Here is an 18,381-nt window from a genome sequence, read left to right on the forward strand (position 1 = left end):
TGCGAGTATGCTAATTTATGCTAATTATGCTAATTATGCTAATTGCCCAACATATGTAAGTTAGCATCCGGCAGTTTCTAAATGCTGGGGACCTATACTGTACATTTCTAACATAAAACTTTGGGGTACTCAACATTTCCGGGTTCACATTGCTGGCAAGTAGACTATTAGCTTAGAAATATATTTGAATAATGGTGAATGAAAAACAGATATATTAAAAATCTATAAACTTTTTTTCAGCTTTCTTTTGAATGCAGATAATGATGAGCATGTTTCACTTAGATGTTTTAAACTGTTCCACAGCACAACACATTGATACATAAATGAACATTTAGCAACTGCAGTTCTACAGAAGGGGATAATCAAATCATTCCTTCTTGTGGAGGATGAATGATAAGAATTAAACTTAAAATAACTATGAAAATGTCTGGGTAAAGTTAACGGAGAGATTTATTCACATCGTAGATTGTAATTTTTTAAACAGGTGTTGATGTGGACTTAAGTTTATAATGAAACAGGATACGAGAAGTTCGTCCTTTACTTCCTTAACCTCATTAAACTCCAGCAGAGATGAATATTTAAGGTTTGGATGGATCAGTGGGTTGAGCAGGCGCCATGTGTGGAGTCTACAGTCCTCGTGCAGGAAGCGCAGGTTGGAGTCCCGGCCTGGTACTATACTGCAATACTCTCTCTACCTGTTTCCTGTCTACCTACTTTCTCAAAAGGTCCATAGTGCCTCAAAAACCTTTTAAAAAAAAAAGATGCTTCACCGTGTGGCCTCCTCAAAATAATTGTATTTAATTTGGAAATTAAAAAATATTTAACTTGAAAAATAAAAATATACTGGTATTTAACTTGGAAATTAACAAATACAATATTTAACTTGGAAATTAAAAAAATATATATATTTAACTTGGAAAATAATAAATTATTTAACTTGGAACTTAAAAAAATAAATACTTGTATTTAACATGGAAATTAAGGAAAATAAAAAAGCCAGAGTTTCAGATCTCAACTTTTATTCATTTGCATTACAGACCAAGATCATTTGTGCTCATCAGAACGCTTCAGATTTATCAAAATAATTAAAGTGCAAAGAAGTAAACCAGAGGGGAGGAAAAAAAAACCCAAACACTGTTTAAACACGTGAGGCAGATCGTCTAAAGCAACGGAGCATCGACCCCTGAGTCAGTCGCTCCATCGCCTGGATGCAGAGGACGTTACCGCGGCAATGCCGTCTCCTGGATGCAGAGGAAGTTACCACGGCAACACCATCACCTGGATTCGGAGGACGTTACCGCGGCAACATTATCACCTAGATTCGGAGGACGTTACCGCGGCAACAACTTCACCTGGATTCGGAGGACGTTACCACGGCAACGCCGTCACCTGGATGCAGAGGACGTTACCGCGGCAACGCCGTCACCTGGATTGGGAGGACGTTACCACGGCAACGCCATCACCTGGATGCAGAGGACGTTGCCAAGGCAACGCCATCACCTGGATGCAGAGGACGTTACCACGGCAACATCATCACCTGGATGCAGAGGACGTTGCCAAGGTAACGCCATCACCTGGATGCAGCGACGTTACCGCAGCAACACCTGACAACTTACTGTGGCTCCAAAATTCACAAGATTTGAGGACGTGTGGAACAACTGCTGATAAAGATGATTAACTCGCCCCCTGGCGTCTGGAGGGCGGACGGACCAGACGGACCCGGGTCAGCGCTAACGCCCCCCACCAGTCTTTCAGGGCAGTTTTCACATAGTTTGTCCACAACTGGCACTAAAAAAAACAACATTCAGTAGATCTAAGGCCGCTACGGCAGGACCGAGGAACGGCTCCCACACCTGAAGGGACTCAAACATAATTCTCACTCAGAAACCTGTGTTCAAGACCTTTTGGCTCATATTTGGTATATTGCTTTAGCCCCGCCCCCCGGCGTAGCCCCGCCCCCCCAGGTCAACACAGGGTTTTCCTGACACGGTCCCCCCCGAGGGCCCCGGGGTGCTCGCACTGCTGCAGCTGGTCGGAGCGGCCGCCGCGCAGCAGGCACAGCGTGGTGGTCTTGCACTGCTCCTTGCAGACCTCCGACACGTGGCCCTTGTGCGTGAAGTACCAGAACCTCTGGAAGACGCCGTCGTCCTTCAGGAAGGTGTTGAGCAGCAGGTCGTGGTCGGCGGGGGAGACGCCGGCCAGGCCGTACGCCTCGGTGGCCCGGTACAGACGAGTCCACCGGGGGTTCGTCTGCGGGTTGGCCTCCGTCAGGTTGAGGATGAAGGTCTCGTGGTCCAGGACCAGCCGGGAGCTGCTGGGGTACTCCCCGTCCACGTAGTACACCCGGTACCCTGGAACAGCACAGTTTCATCAAATCTTTATTTATTTGTATATAGCGCTTTTCATACAAATAAAAAACGCCATGAAAGCGCTTTACATAAAACTTAAAGGGGACCTATTATGAAAACCAGGTTTTCTCTTGCTTTAACATTTATAAAGTGGTCTCCCCTCAGCCTGCCAACTCAGAGAAGGAGGAAAGCAACTAAATTCTGCAGTGTCTGTACAGCCGCCCGGATGATCAGTCCAGTGTGATGTGGATCTACTAGCCAATAAGATTCTGCTCCCGTCGTTACGTAACCAAAATACAAACCACGCCCACAACTAAACACCGTGTAACTGCATGAGCGTCCGACTATCGTAGCACTGCGTGACATCGTCTCTCTGTCCATCTCCCTCCAGCAGCTGAACTTTATTGAGGTTTTTGTAGTGAAATGAGGAGGAATCATAGAGATAACTTCTCATTTCAACTAACTGGATCAGCCGTTCCTCATCATGACTGTTTCCTACAGCGCTTTCAACCGGCTTTCAACGAGAGGGACAGGAAGAAAATAGAAGCAGGACGTCCAACAAATGTTCAGCTCAAAACGGCGATTTGCATCGGTTTGCCTCCGATGCGTGAAACCACGCCCACAACTAAGTCCGCCAGCCAGAGCTTCCACCATTTTCTACGCGTCATTCTGGCAGCCAATCAGCACAGAGCCTCATTATCATAGCCCCGCCCACTCAGAATCCTGCATAGATAATGAGGTTAGAGAATGGGAAGATAAAGACATGGCTCAGAGGCTGAATTTCTAATTTATTTAGCAAAAACAATCAAAAGCTTGTTTTTAAGACATTCAAGGCCTGTTTAAAATAGGTATTAGATGCCATAATAGGTCTCCTTTAATCAAATCAATCTTTATTTGTATAGCGCTTTTCATACAAATAAAAAAACGCCACACAAAGCGCTTTACATAAAACTTAATAAGGGAGGGGGGAGTGGTTTTAATACAGTTTGGTCATGACACCATTCCTCCTTGAGGCCCTCGTCTTCCACGATTGAAATGCAAAAACAGTGGTGTTTTCATGTGTTTTGGACGTTCGTTTACACGAAAACGAAGCTCAAAGTCTCCAAAAATCATCATTTCTGAAAACTCCGGCCAAAGTGGAGATTTTTAAAAACTCCGTCTTCACGTTTGCTTGTAAACGGAGAGAAACGGACATTTAGGCTTCAGAACGTCACATTATGAGACAGAAACCAGCATCATGTGCTCGACCTGTGTTTACAATTTGTTTGGCCACCGTCAATATTTTCTTGTATTTTACCTGTTTTATATTCTAAAGTCACACTTAAAAGTAACTCCACTTCTCTGTCACTCCAAACCAAAGACTCTGGTTCATCTTGGAAGTAACTGGAAGTTACTCGTGTCATTTGTTGATGTTTTTTTCCAGGATTCTGATTGGCTAGCATGACTTTATCTTCTCGTTACACTGCCCCCTGTAGGTTTGGCTGCTCATAGCACCTTAACAGATATTTATGCGGGTTTGTGTAAATGATGGTATTTTTCAAAACGTAGAGGGGGAAATATCCGTTTTTGTAAATACCCGGCTATGTGGAAACGTGGCCTGAGTTTGTCAGTTTTTCTGTCGTGGTTTTGCTCATTCATTTCCCAGATTCTGCAAGCGTGGGTTGGTAAAGTGAGCTCACGCTAGCACTAGTAGCTGTAACGTTTACAGTGGAACTTGTCCGGACATGTTTAGCGTTTAAATGATTTCAGGCTGGAGCAGCTCCGGTGAGATGAAAATTATTTTTTACAAAAATGTACAAATCACCGCGTTCTTGTTGATAGTCCCGTCTACTTTCTTTTTATACATAAACTTGCCGCTCAAAGGTCCTAGCAAAGATTTGCTCCCCTGAGTCGTCCAGGTCTGTCACTGCTGTGTTAGTTTGACCAGCAGCAGGAGGGAAGTAGTGGCTACGGGTCCCTCAATGGGCCAAATTTAAGATGCTCGTGTATTTTGCCACTCATGATTAATTGCATTAATTTTCATAACGTGTTAATTAGCAGTGTAATTAATAAATCTAATTAACGCGCTAAACTGAGAGCCTTATAAAAAAAAAACACTAAAAGAGTTTAAAGTATAACAAAATCCTAAAAGTAGGTTAAAAAAGCAAGACCTGCTAAAACAAGCATCAGCACAACTTAAAACCGTAAAACCTGGGTTAAAACACCAAGAACAGCTAGTTAAAACAAGGGAATACAAGAAAGACTAAAATGAATCAGCTAAAAGCCAATTTAAAAAGGTGAGTGTTGAGCTTTTAAAAGCATCAAAAGTCTCTGCCCTGAGTTTCTCCGGCTGCTGTTCCACAGACGTGGGCCGTAGTGATGAAATGATGCCTCATGGTTATGGTTCTGACTTTGGGAATGATTAAAGGGCGGGTGCCTTTTAAAAATCGATCCTGAAGCACACGGGGAGCCGATGCAGCGATTCTAAAACTGGTGTAATGTGAGCCCTCTGGTCTTCATCAGCACACGAGCAGCTGAGTTTGGTAGTAATTGGAGACTAGAAATGTTCTTTTTAGGAAGACCAGAGAGCAGGGCGTTACAATAATCAATACGACTGGAGATAAAAGCATCAGCACCTGCGTGTTTGCCCGAGAGAGAAATGGCCGGACTCTGGCTACGTTGTTAAGGTGATAAAAACCTGTTTTTGTTGTGTTTTTGATATGAGGAATACAATTCAGCTCAGAGTTTTCAAAACATCGGTATTGGCCAAAAAAGTATCGGGACATACCTAGTTATTAATGTTTTTAATATATATTAAATCGTTTTATATATTTGCATTTAACGTCACTTCCGGCCGACGAAGTAAGCGAAACTAACATGGTTTCCATGTTTGAATTGTGAAATGTCCTATCTGTTCATGTTCATTAAGCTGCTTCTATTCATTCATTCATTCATTCAGAATCTTTCATTAAGGTTAAGCCAAAAAGTATTGTTAAATGTATTTATTTTTGTTATTGCACTATTCTGCACTTTTTGTTTTAGTTTACAATTTCATGTTTTTAAATTTTGTGGCACCAGAGCTGATAATCTTTGTTGAAATAAATGTCCATGTTGTTCTGCAATGGACAAGAAAAGAAATTTGGGATAATTTAGTTTTTTATTCATTGCCAAAAAATGTTTTAAAAAATAAAAAATTAAAAGAAATAAAAATAAATAAATAAAAATATATATAAAAAAATTAAAAAAAATAAAAATATATATAAAAAAAAAAAAGATTAAAAAAAATATATATATATATAAAAATGTATTTGATCAGGAAAAAGTATCGGAAATGTATCGGGAGCCACAAAAAGTAATTGGATCGGGAAAAATCCTGATGGGGACAAACCTACCAGGTTCTTTACACAATGTGTTGGTTTAAAATCTTGTAGTTTTGGTAAAGTTTCTCTCTCTTGGCTTCAGTTTAAGTAGGACTGAGTTCTACGGGACCGGAGCCCCTGGTCCCACTAACACTCACCGGGGTTGAGGTTGATGAAGGTGGTGACGCTGGGGGCGATGAAGGCCACGCCCAGCGGCCGCGTCATCGTCTCCTCGTCGTAAAACATCTGGAACTCATCCAAGTGAGTGTGTCCGAAAAACTGCCCCGTGATTGTGCTTTCATACCTGAGACGCAAACAAAAAAAGGTTTATTACACCAATAATCTCTGGAAGGCGAGAAAACAGGAACACAAGGTAGCACCGACTCTGCTGGGCTAGAGGAAACATTGGTTTAAGATTCAGTTGAAACAATATTTTTTTTAAATTTAATGAATGGCGCTGCTCTGATGACTCAACCGTGCTCAATTTGCAAATCCCCTCGGGGGAAACATCAAAAACAGCTATTTTTACTGCTCTGATGAAACCCGGTAAATAATAACAGTCTGAGATAACTATGTCTGAGAATGATGGTGGTTTAGTTTTATCCTCTGTAGTTTGTGACTAAGGGAGTTGTGTCTTTTATTGTTTTGTTTGTCATGTATAATGTATGGCTGTTATGTATTAAGTGTTAATTTGTGTGTTGTGTGTGTCGGACCCCAGGAAGAATAGCTAATGCTGTTGCTAATGCTAATGGGGATCCTAAATAAAACAAAATCAATCCGTTACGGTGAACCTGCAGCGTGGCAGGTGTTGCAGCTACTGTACCTGTTGACGATGTGGTAATAGTTCCAGCTCCAGCTGCCCAGACACAGGCCTGGTGGGATGTGGCCGATGATGTGCACCTGCATCAAGAGAGATAAAATAAATTAAAGCTGCAAGCGGCGATGAACGGGCCCTCGGGCGTGCAATTTTCACCAATAAAAGGTCAAGGACTCAAAATGAAGTCAGATGACACCACCATGACTCTTTATGTCAAACCATTCAAAAGTTATTGCAGAAAGTAGTAATTTATAGTATGTTTTTGTTTCTTGTTTAGATACCTCTGTTACTTGTCCAATATATCCATTCTTTTTCAATGTTTGAATCCAAATTACTAGTTTTGTTTTGTATAAAACCTCCTGAGTTGAGGTTCATAAAAGGGTAGGCATAATAAGCCTTGGCTTCAGCTTATACCTTTTCGGAGCAATTTAAAATATTGGACTATTTTTATGTTTTATCCAAATGGACCGAAATAAAACTCAAAATCAAATCAAAGTAGGAACTATCAACTATGGACCAATCAGAAGAAGGGGGGGCGCGCTTTTTGGCATCTATCGTCGCCACAGTAACTCTTTTGACTGAAAAAAGTAATGCGTGTCGTCGCAGGATGGAGACGCACATTTTGATGTATAACACACTTGGGTGCACGTTACGGTTCGGGCGAATGAATGGCATAAATTGCGCCAAAATTACACGATTAATTCAAAATGGCCGACTTCCTGTTGGGTTTCGGCCATGGCACCAAGAGGCTTTTCTTTAAGTTGTGACATGATACAGGTGTGTACCGATTTTCGTGCATGTACGTCAAACCGTATCGTGGGGCTTGAGGCACAAAGTTTTCTAGGGGGCGCTGTTGAGCCGTTAGGCCACGCCCATTAATGCAAACCATTAAATATCACATTTTTCACCAGGCCTGACTTGGTGCAAAATTTGGTGACTTTTGGGGCACGTTTAGGGGGAAAAAAAGGCTCTCATTTCGTCAGAAGAAAAACGAGAATAAAAACAAAAACTCCTACAGATACTACAGATACTGATAAATGAGACCCTGAAGCTTCAGCCTCCACCCCCCCGGGGCCCCGGCCGGACTCACCTTCTCCCCCTTGTCCTCGCTGGCCTGCAGCACCTGGACCAGCCACTGCAGCTGGTCCGCCGGGTCCGTGGAGTTCACCATCAGCCAGAAGTTCTCCCGCGCGCAGAAGTTCATGTTGAGGGAAACCACCCTGAGGCCGGGCTGAATCCTCACCGTGTAGAAGCCCCCGTACCTGAAACCACGTCACAAAACCACCGTCAGGCTCCAGAACGCCCCCCACCCCCACCCACCACCCGGGGGACCCGGTTCTGAGAAGCCTTTCCACTTCTGGTTCCCTTGTGGTCGGATGCAAACTGGAAACTGGACACACGTCACTTCCCCCGTCACCCCCCGGGGTTAATCATCATCATCATCATCATCACCCTCACCTCAGGGGCTCTTTTTTATTAGGGGGTGAGGCACAGTAGAACAGGAATCAATGACACATTTACATTGAATATCATATCATTTCTTTATGGCAATCTACAATATAACGGATATTTGACACCATAACATAAGCATAACTGTGCATCTCCATGGAATGAGAAAAAGATATACAGTCGACCTGCTAGGATGTTTTTCTTGATTTAAGGATAGAACATTACACAATTCAATGAAAATAGTGATAAATAAATAACTGAAAAGTATTTTAAGTAATAATTACGTATTAAAGCTACACAGTATAAATAAAAAGGGAGAAAAAAAAACAAAACAAAGCAAAACAAAGAAGAAGAAAGAGAGAAAAGAGAGAAGGGGGGTCTGTTAATCAGGAGGCAGGGACTGGAGAGAATGGAAGAATGTGAGAAAGGGAAGCCACTTATTATAGAATTTGTTAGAGCTACCGTTCACTGAATATCTGATCTTTTCCAGCTTCAGAAAAAACATGGTATCGTTGAGCCACTGAGTACTAGAGTACTCTAGATACTAGTACTAGAGTACTCTAGATACTAGTACTACACTGCAAAAACTCAAAATCTTACCAGGAATATTTGTCTTATTTCTCGTTAAAATGTCTCATTTTTAGCCAAAAAATCTAATTAAACTTAAAACAAGAGTCATTACCAGAAAAATAACTTGTTATTTGACAATTTTCACCTGTTTCAAGTAAATTTTCACTTGAAATAAGAAAAATCTGGCAGTGGAACAAGATTTATTATCTCATTACAAACAAAACAAATCTTGTTCCACTGGCAGATTTTTCTACTTATTTTAAGTGAAAATCTACTTGAAACAGGTGAAAATTGTTGTTTTTTTCCAGTGATGAGTTTTGTTTCAAGTGTAATGAGATTTTTTTTACTAAAAATTAAACATTTTAACTAGAAATAAGAAAAATTCTCGTTAAGATTTTGAGTTTTTGCAGTGTAGAGGAGCCTTAGTCGACTTCCAGTGGAGAAGAAGGAAGCGTCTCGCCAGTAAGGAAGTAAAAGCGGAAGTAAACCGGCTCTGGTTCCTCTGGGAGGCGGATACGGCAACATGGGGGGAGACTTTTAGAATCACTGAAAGTATGTTTTACACGGTGTCAAAATAATTCAACCAAAAGCGAGAAAGTAGCGGGGCAAGAGTAGAACATGTGGGTTAGACTGCAGGATGAGGACACACCTCAGGGTCTTCAGCGCCTCCTCCGGTAACCACGGCGACCACTCCTCCGCCATGGTGTTGTAGAGCCAGGCGGTCGAGCGGTTGCCGTGGACGAAGGGCGGGGGGAAGCTGTTGACGGGCGTGCTCTCGTGGTTTCCCACGGCGGGGTACACCGTCACGTTGGGTCCCAGGTGTCTGCACAGAACAGGGAAAAGTAAAAGCTTTAATATTCCAGCGAGTCAGCGATTTTAACAGAAATGTAAGGAAGAGTATTAAGGCCAGGCAGGAGAAAAAATATTTGAGGGTGGAAGATTTTTTTTTTTATTGTGCACTTCAAGAAGAAAGTCGAAATATCAGGAAAAAAGTCGAAATGACGAGAATAAAGTTGAAATACAATTTTGTGAATAAAGTGTAAATGTCTCCTCTGGCCATCAAATCCAGTTAGAGAGACTGACAGCTCTGCAGCAGCAGCCGTAACTAACTAACTAACTTACATACTTGGAGTGGAATGTTACGTTTCTGGAGTTATGCAACTGCATGTGTGTGATATGTGTTTCAAATCAATATCGTAACGAAATTTTGACTTTTTTCTTGACATTTCAACTTTTTTCTTGGAATTGTACTTCAACTTAGACCCCGTCCACACGTAGCCGGATATCTGCGGATATCTGCTAAACCGGAGATATTTTCCTACGTTTTGACCTGTCATCCACACGAAAACGCAAATAAACGAAGGTTTAAAAAAACTCTGGGCAAAGTGAAGATTTTTGAAAACTCTGTTTATGTAGATGCGTGTGGACACACACAACCGGAGTTTTGCGTTTTCGAACGTCACATTATGCGCCAAAACAACAACAAATCTGCTCTGACGTGCGTCTTTTGTTTACTACAGAACTACAGATGATCCAGCATCTGTTCTCCAAGCTATTAAATAAATGGTCTCTGGTCTTGACCACCGCTTACTGCGTTACACCGACACAGAGCCTACGCCGTAGGGTACGCGGCGACGCGCACCCTACGCCGTACCCTACGGCGTAGGGTGCGGCGTAGGGCTGTGTCGATAACGCGGCAGCTCCGTGGCGGGACACGGGGGGGAGAAGGAGACGCGCCTGCCAGGGAAGCGGAGCCGCAGCTTCCCCGGGAGCCGCAGATTATCTACAGGTTTGAAATGCTTATGAATGTGGTCGAAAACGCAGATCTTCGGTTACGTGTGGAAGGGGTTTTAATCTCAACATTTTGACTTTTTTCTCGAAGTGCATAATCAAAAAAAAGAAAATCTACCTCCTCTAAAATATTATTTTTATGTTTCTCCTGCCTGGCCCTAATAATCTTCTGTTAGAAATGGCACCTGTCAATCAAGAGAAACTGTTTTTTCTGGACCTGAATTTTGCCTGAACAGGCCTGTCCAAATTAAATCAACAATATCTCCACAATTATAAGGACAATATGCATAATCTTGGTCTCAATGTAAAGCTAAGACCTCCCAGAATTTATTTCCACTGTCTGTTTAGTTTGCACAGTGGAAAACACCATGACAGCAATGCATATAATTATAAAGACATCACTGCCTGGATTCAGCAACTCCTTGACTACAACTGTACCACGTTACATGAGAATAGCTTAAAGCAGATAGATTTTATAAAGGTTTTAGTACCAGACGGACTCTTCATTTGGCCACTCATGGCACTTTTCCACCGACACGACTTGCCTTGGTTCTTTTCCACCAGGGATCTAACGTGCTGAGTAGATACTTTTTCTGTAACTATTCTGCCGAGGTTCGTTTCCTCCCTAACTCGTGTCCTGCAGGTCCGGGGCGAGCTTACTTGTGTATGAGGCGGGTGATGACCACCAGCTCGGACAGCTGCTGCTGGCGGGTCTGAGACCAGACGTTGTGGGCCGGGATGTCCCCGGTCCAGTAGACCCAGTCCCAGGGCCCGGTCTTGGCCACGTTCTCCAGGAGGTTTTCCACGGTGCGCAGCGGCAGGTCGCACTTGCTGTACGTGCCCCAGTAGCCGGCCTCCCTGCGCCGCCAGCCGGGCGGCCCCGAGTCCTTCCGGCAGCACAGCGGCTGCTTGCAGTCGGCGGCCGCGCCGGCCTGGTACTCCTGGAAAATGGAAATGTACTTTATTTACATAGCCCTTTACAGACACCTCTAGCTGAGCCAAAGTGCTTTAGTTTACAGAATACAACATACCGGTACAATCATAAGACAAAGCAAAAAAATAACTAGAATAAAAGAATAAAAGTAATAAAAGAGTAAAAAGTGTCCAACTCTACTGGGTATTAAAAGCCATTTTAAATAAGCCTTGATTTAAAAAGGCCCTAGTCAGAGATGCGTAAGTTGCAGGGGAGCTTGTTCCAGAGCCCGGGGGGGGATTGAAAAGGCTCGGTCACCACGGCGCTTGAACTTTGACCTTGTCCTCGTTTAAGTGCAGGAAGTTCTGGGCCAACCATTGCTTGATGTCAGAAATAGAGGGTTTGCATTGACGTCACTTCCTCACTGGACCAGCCCCCTTACTGCACTGAGTGGCAAAAACAGCTGCAACTAGTGGAGAAGACGGAATAACAGCCGATTATCAGCTTAAATTAGCGTCAGTTGGACTTGACAGTGACCCGTACAGTTACCAAGAACCAGTGGTCCATGGACATTAATATTTGGTACAGTTACCAAGAACCAGTGGTCCATGGACATTAATATTTGGTACAGTTACCAAGAACCAGTAATCCATGGACATTAATATTTGGTACAGTTAGCAAGAACCAGTGGTCCATGGACATTAATATTTGGTACAGTTACCCCAAGAACCAGTGGTCCATGGACATTAATATTTGGTACAGTTACCCCAAGAACCAGTGGTCCATGGACATTAATATTTGGTACAGTTACCAAGAACCAGTGGTCCATGGACATTAATATTTGGTACAGTTACCAAGAACCAGTGGTCCATGGACATTAATATTTGGTACAGTTACCAAGAACCAGTGGTCCATGGACATTAATATTTGGTACAGTTAGCAAGAACCAGTGGTCCATGGACATTAATATTTGGTACAGTTACCAGAAGAACCAGTGGTCCATGGACATTAATATTTGGTACAGTTACCAAGAACCAGTGGTCCATGGACATTAATATTTGGTACAGTTACCAAGAACCAGTGGTCCATGGACATTAATATTTGGTACAGTTACCAAGAACCAGTGGTCCATGGACATTAATATTTGGCCACGAATCCAGTTTCCTGATATTTATATGTACTTAATTTCTACGCCGGGGAAATACACGAAGCAAAGCTTGAAGGCTTACAAAAGTCTTGACGCTTGGTCCGACTTCAAGGCAGGATTTGTTGGTGAAATTAAAGTGAGGAGGACACTGAACTTTATGATTTGACCGTTTAACGTTAGCTACCCAAAAATCCAACATTACCTGATACAAAATGGGAACCGCAAATCCACGTTTTGGTGGTTTCTGCCAATTGCAGTGATCCATTTGTCTCGCTTATTTTACGGCAGTGTGTAAAGTGATAACTCCAATTTCTTACTAAATCTATGAGTACAGTCGATCGCACAACAGCTCTTTCCCATTTTAGATGTTTTCCAGTTGCTCAAACTGAAAGTTTACGCTGCCACTCAGTCCTTTCCGACACTCAGTCCTTTCCGACACTCAGTCCTTTCCGACACTCAGTCCTTTCCGACACTCAGTCCTTTCCGACACTCAGTCCTTTCCGACACTCAGTCCTTTCCGACACTCAGTCCTTTCCGACACTCAGTCCTTTCCGACACTCAGTCCTTTCCGACACTCAGTCCTTTCCGACACTCAGTCCTTTCCGACACTCAGTCCTTTCCGACACTCAGTCCTTTCCGACACTCAGTCCTTTCCGACACTCAGTCCTTTCCGACACTCAGTCCTTTCCGACACTCAGTCCTTTCCGACACTCAGTCCTTTCCGACACTCAGTGGGCGAAACCCGCTGTGAAGTCTCATCTGTGACGTCATGCACATTCCCTCTATACATGCAAGCAGGGAACTTGTGCATCTCTGGGCTTCAATGGATAGATTTGCAGATCATCGGCATAACAGTGAAACGATAGCTTGTGCCTGTATATAATAGACCCAAGTGGTAACATGTATAAAGAGAAAAGAATTGGACCAAGAATAGAACCTTGCGGGACCCCGAGGTCAGCTTTAACGTTTTAAAGAGCTGGACTGGTCACACGACTCCCCCCCGGTGGGTCATAAACCCCTGACGACACTGACCTTGTCCCAGTGGATGTCGGTGAGGAACAGGACGCGGCTCTGCGGGGAGCCCGGCTTGGGCGGGGCGGGCGGCCTGACGGGCGGCTTGGGAACCTTCGGCAGGGACACGTTCCAGGGGGCGTAGATGTCGAACGTCCCGCAGGACGGGCCCACCAGGACCCCGCAGGCCTCGGAGGGGTACAGCAGGGACTGCTGCAGGGCCCGGATGAAGTCTTCCCGGAACAGCTCCGTGATCTCCCGGCACACCTGCTCGTCGGCCAGGTGCAGCCGGACGCAGGCCTCGCCCACCGCCCGCGCCACCCGCTTCTCATTGGTGTCACTCTGGAACAGGAAGCAGAGCAAGATCGCATGAGGAAGTTACACCACAGATGAATGTCGGAAACTTCCTCAGAGAAACACGGAAGCCGTTTTCAAATCCCGGGTTACAAAACCAAACTGAGTTTCTTAAGGTTATAAAAGCAGAAAGTCACAAGTTAACTACTATAAAAGATAAAGAAAGAAGCTAAAGAAGGACTTTATTGTTATTGCATGTCAGACATAAAATGAAATTTGAACGCTTCTCAATTTTGTGCCGAAATAAATAAAATGCCATGAATAAAATAAAATAAGACAAAATAAAATAATTTAGAGACATAAGTAAAAGCACGGCAGAGAACAATGACATTTACAGTGTCTGTATTCCTTGTTGTTGTATGATTTCACCAGGATTTGTTCTTTTGGATTAGTGTGTTTTTTTTTAATTTTCTTTAAATTTTTCTATTTTACACTTACACACTCTAGGTAGTGTAAACTTTAGTGTGTTAGAGTCAGTAATCATAGTTGCAGCTATAGAACAAGACTATAATAGTTAGTCTCAAATATAGCTTGGTGGTAGATATGCTGCTATAGGCTTATGCTGCAGGGGGGACCGACATGATCCGCTGGGTGCTGCCTCTCACCCTTCTTCTCCTCTCCTCTTCCTCCCTCTCCATTTTTATTTATTATAAATATCTCATAGCTATCATTTTTGTCCATCGTTCCTGTAGTTTCTTGTGCTGGCCCCCTTTTTTCTCTTTTGTGCATGTTTGCAGGCCGGAGCCTCGGGAGCTGCGTTCTGGCCTGCGGTCCCGTTCCCCCCCCCCCATCCCCGGTCATCCCGCTGCTGCTTCCACCTGCCTTCGCGCCCCCCCCCTCCCCCCCTCTGGACAACCTGCTGCTGCTTCCACATGCATGCGCACCCCCCACCCCCCTCTGGTCATCCTGTTGCTGCTTCCACCTGCCTGCGCTCCCCCACCCTCCTCTGGGCATCCCGCTGCTGCTTCCACCTGCCTGCTGTTGATCCTGGCGTTAACTAAACCAGTCTACAACTCTTGCAGTCCAGATTAAATGAGGAAAAGACACCAAGTCCTACTGAAGTGTTTTATTTGCACTAATTAGTGTGTAAATGCGTCAAATAAATCTGGCTTCTGCAGAAACCAAGTTAATAGTTAAACCTACTGGACAACAGGGGCACTTTAAGTCAACGAAGGTCATATGACTGTAGTTTTGTGCTCCATCAGCTAAAAGCTGAGCTGGTTTCTATTTTTGGAGACTGTAACTTCTTATAAACACAGAAAAAAAAGATAAAGAGTGAGATACAGCCGACTTGAGGTTGCTGCTTCAGCAGATAAAACACCGGCGGTTCTGAGCAGATATTTGAGGGCAGTTAAATCACGATTAAGACCAGTGTTGGCTTCATATCTTTGTTTGATTGACCTGCGAGTCAATGGAGCAGGATAAGGAACACACACACTCAATGCAACTGTGGGACGCAGTTTGTTTCACTACCTCAACTTAACGTTAAAAGCATTAATAACTGTCACTAAATTCAATATTGATCTGAAATGAGAACACTCCTTAAACCAGCAGGAGAAACAAACAACAACAACAGCAGGATATATAACGATTTAACCCCCAAAAAAGACAAAATGTCCTTTTTTGGGCCAAAACCTCAGTTAATTTGCCGTTTAAATATCTTCTTTTTTTAAATATTTTATTTTCAGGTATGAAACTTGAACAGAAAATGCGCACACACACACAAACTTTAGGTCATTTGGTTGAATTAAATCTAAATCAAAGCACCCTAATAACAACAATAATAATCTTTCTACCTCATAAACATCCTACCTGCTTTTTTTGCACTACTTTTATTTTCATTCTTCTGTATACTGTTTATATTTTATAATTATATATTTTTTATCCTCCTTTCGCCGCATGTGTTGTGTTTACTGCTGCTGCACAAAGTGAATTTCCCCACTGAGGGATGATGAATAATAATAATAATAATAATAATAATAATAATAATAATAATAATAAGTGATAAAATTGGTTAAAAATCGGGGATAAAAAATATATAGTAATAATAATAATAATAATAATAATAATAATAATAATAATAATAATAATAATAAGTGGTGATAAAATGGGTAAAAACAATCGGGGATAAAAACATCCAAAAAATATAATAATATATAATAAGTGATAAAATTGGTAAAAAAAAATCGGGTATAAAAACATACAAAAATATAATAATAATAATAATAATAATAATAATAATAATAATAATAATAATAATAATAATAATAATAATAAGTGATAAAATGGGTAAAAAAAATCGGGGATAAAAACCTTAAAAAAATAAAAACAATAACAATATTAAGATAAAATGGGTAAAAATCGGGGATAAAATATTTTAAAAATAAATAAATAAAAATATATAATAAGTGATAAAATGGGTAAAAAAATCGGGGATAAAAACATAAAAAAATAAATAATAAAAATAAATAAAAAAAGTGATAAATGGGTAAAAAAAATCGGGGATAAAATATATTTAAAAAAGAAATAACAATAACAATAATAATAATTACCATCAGTGCTATGTCCAGGATGGTGAACATGGCTTTGCAGACGGGACAGGACAGGTTCTTCCAGTTGAAGCCCAGACTGAGACGCTCCAGCTCCACAGACCCGGACCCGGTCCTGGACCCGGAACCCTGCCCAGATCCAGATCCAGGTCCAGATTCAGGTCCGGGTCCGGGTCCGGGATGCCCCCAAGTCTGAGCCGGGAGGCAGCAGCCCAGCAGCGCCAAGAGCAGCAGAGGGGTCATGGTGGTCCTGGTGTTCCTGCTGGTCCTGGTGGTCCGGTTCAGGTCTTCAGGTCTTCAGGTCTGGTCTACTGCCTGAAGGACAGAGAGAGACGGTTATTTATGCAGAAACCTGAAGGAAGTCCCAGCAGCAACACCTCGGGTGGGGGGGGTGACACCTCCCCGGCTCCAGCCGCTCACCGCGCCTCTACCTCGGATTAGTCCTGGTCCTGGTCCTGGCCCCGGTCCTGGTCCTGGTCCTGGTCCTGGCCCCGGTCCTGGTTCTGGTCCCGGTCCTGGTCCAGATGAAACCTCTCGGACCCGGGTCCCCCAGCTGGTCCGGATCAGCCTGATCAGGTTGTGATCAGGTTGTGATCAGTCCTGCCCAGTGCGCGCCCCCGCTGCGCACTCCCGTGCAGCTCGGTCAGCTGACGGGTCACGTGGTGTTTGTTTTTGCAGCTCAAACAGCTGATTATCGCTGAGACAGCGGATCGATCGGCTCAGTTCGGACCCGCGTGTCCTGTTTTTGTCCCGTGCACTTTTTACTGCCTCACAAACATTTAACTGCGGGGTAAAGGGTGAAGTTTATAAGGGGTAAAGTTTCCTCTGGGCTCTCCAGCGCCGCCTCGTGGTTCCTCCAGAAGACCTTCCTTTTTGTAATGATTTATAATCATTGACGAGGCTCAAAACTTTGCAAAACTCGTTTATTTAGCCCGACTGCAGCAGACATCCAATACACACGTGTAACAAGTTAAGTGTGAATTATGGTTCCGCTTTAAGGTCTGCGTCGGTGTAACGCAGAACCATAAATCAGCCTTTACTCTCACACCGTGACGCCCTGTCCTGACGTCACACTTGCCGTAGTGCTGTAGAACTGTCGTAAACATAAACACTCTTTTTAGTTTAGTTTATAACTGAATGTTATTTATTTTATTAGTGTGGTTTAATTTATTGTTATCTATGTATGTTATAAATGTGTGTGTATATATATATATATATATATATATATATATATATATATATATATATATGTCGATAGATTTATAGTTATTTTTACGTATATAATTGGAGGTAAATATATGAACCAGTATAAAGTATAAATAGCATATCTACTTTTATATAGTTATTCAAGTATATTGTTATACCATTGATGTGTATTCTTCTCTATTATATTGTAGTATTGTTATTTATTTTAATGGTTTTATTATTTTACTTATGATCTTTTTTTTAGTGATGGAAACACCTTTTTCAAACACTTTCTGTTGTTATAACAGTTCGGCTGTATTGTTAATGAGGTGCTACCTCAGAATACTATATATATATATATATATGCCGATACCAGCCTATTAGACGCCATATTGACCAATTACTGAAGACGCTTCAATTAAAGCTGGTGGTTTATCTTTAGAAATAGAGCCTGTTTCTCTTTTAAAGCAAGAAAACGTGTTGTTGTAGCCACTTTCTTGCCACTCCAGGATTATGTTGTTTATATGAAAGATTCTGCTCACTAACTACATCTACTGGATGCTGCATATCACAGATCTTTGAGATTCATAAAATTATCTTGTGTTTCTGTTTTGTTTTTGTCTCTTGTTCGTTCAGTTAGTCTGTAACTTTGTGTTTTGCTGCTGCTTTACCTGAAACATGTCTCTCTTATAGATGAGAGCCTGGTTTTAAATGAGATTTAACCTGTAAAAATAAAGATTGATAAATTACATAAATAAAAAATGATAACTTCCTTCCAACTGCAGGTGAGCAAGCAGGTCTTCTGATAAATGTACAGCTAGAAGAAAGTTATACGTGCTGTATTTACTGCACAAAACCAGGCTGATGCTTCAGAAGAAGGTAAGAAGGATCTCGTCGGTTGTTGCAAAC

General features: G+C 42.5%; 1 protein-coding gene across 1 annotated transcript; it reads right to left on the reverse strand.

Annotated features, from left to right (window-relative positions):
• Positions 1 to 1,528: 1,528 nt before the first annotated feature.
• On the reverse strand, positions 1,529 to 16,559 carry smpd1 (sphingomyelin phosphodiesterase 1). Its single transcript, XM_061739221.1, has 8 exons — positions 16,291 to 16,559; positions 13,406 to 13,726; positions 10,974 to 11,254; positions 9,172 to 9,345; positions 7,594 to 7,765; positions 6,510 to 6,586; positions 5,845 to 5,990; positions 1,529 to 2,351 (listed from the first exon to the last, which is right to left on the reverse strand). Exons 1-8 carry the CDS (start codon positions 16,528 to 16,530, stop codon positions 1,966 to 1,968), a joined length of 1,797 nt encoding a protein of 598 aa, XP_061595205.1. The 5' UTR covers positions 16,531 to 16,559; the 3' UTR covers positions 1,529 to 1,965.
• Between the last annotated feature and the right edge of the window lie 1,822 nt (positions 16,560 to 18,381).

This window comes from Cololabis saira, chromosome 14, assembly GCF_033807715.1.
Source record: "Cololabis saira isolate AMF1-May2022 chromosome 14, fColSai1.1, whole genome shotgun sequence".
Classification (NCBI taxonomy): Eukaryota; Metazoa; Chordata; class Actinopteri; order Beloniformes; family Belonidae; genus Cololabis; species Cololabis saira.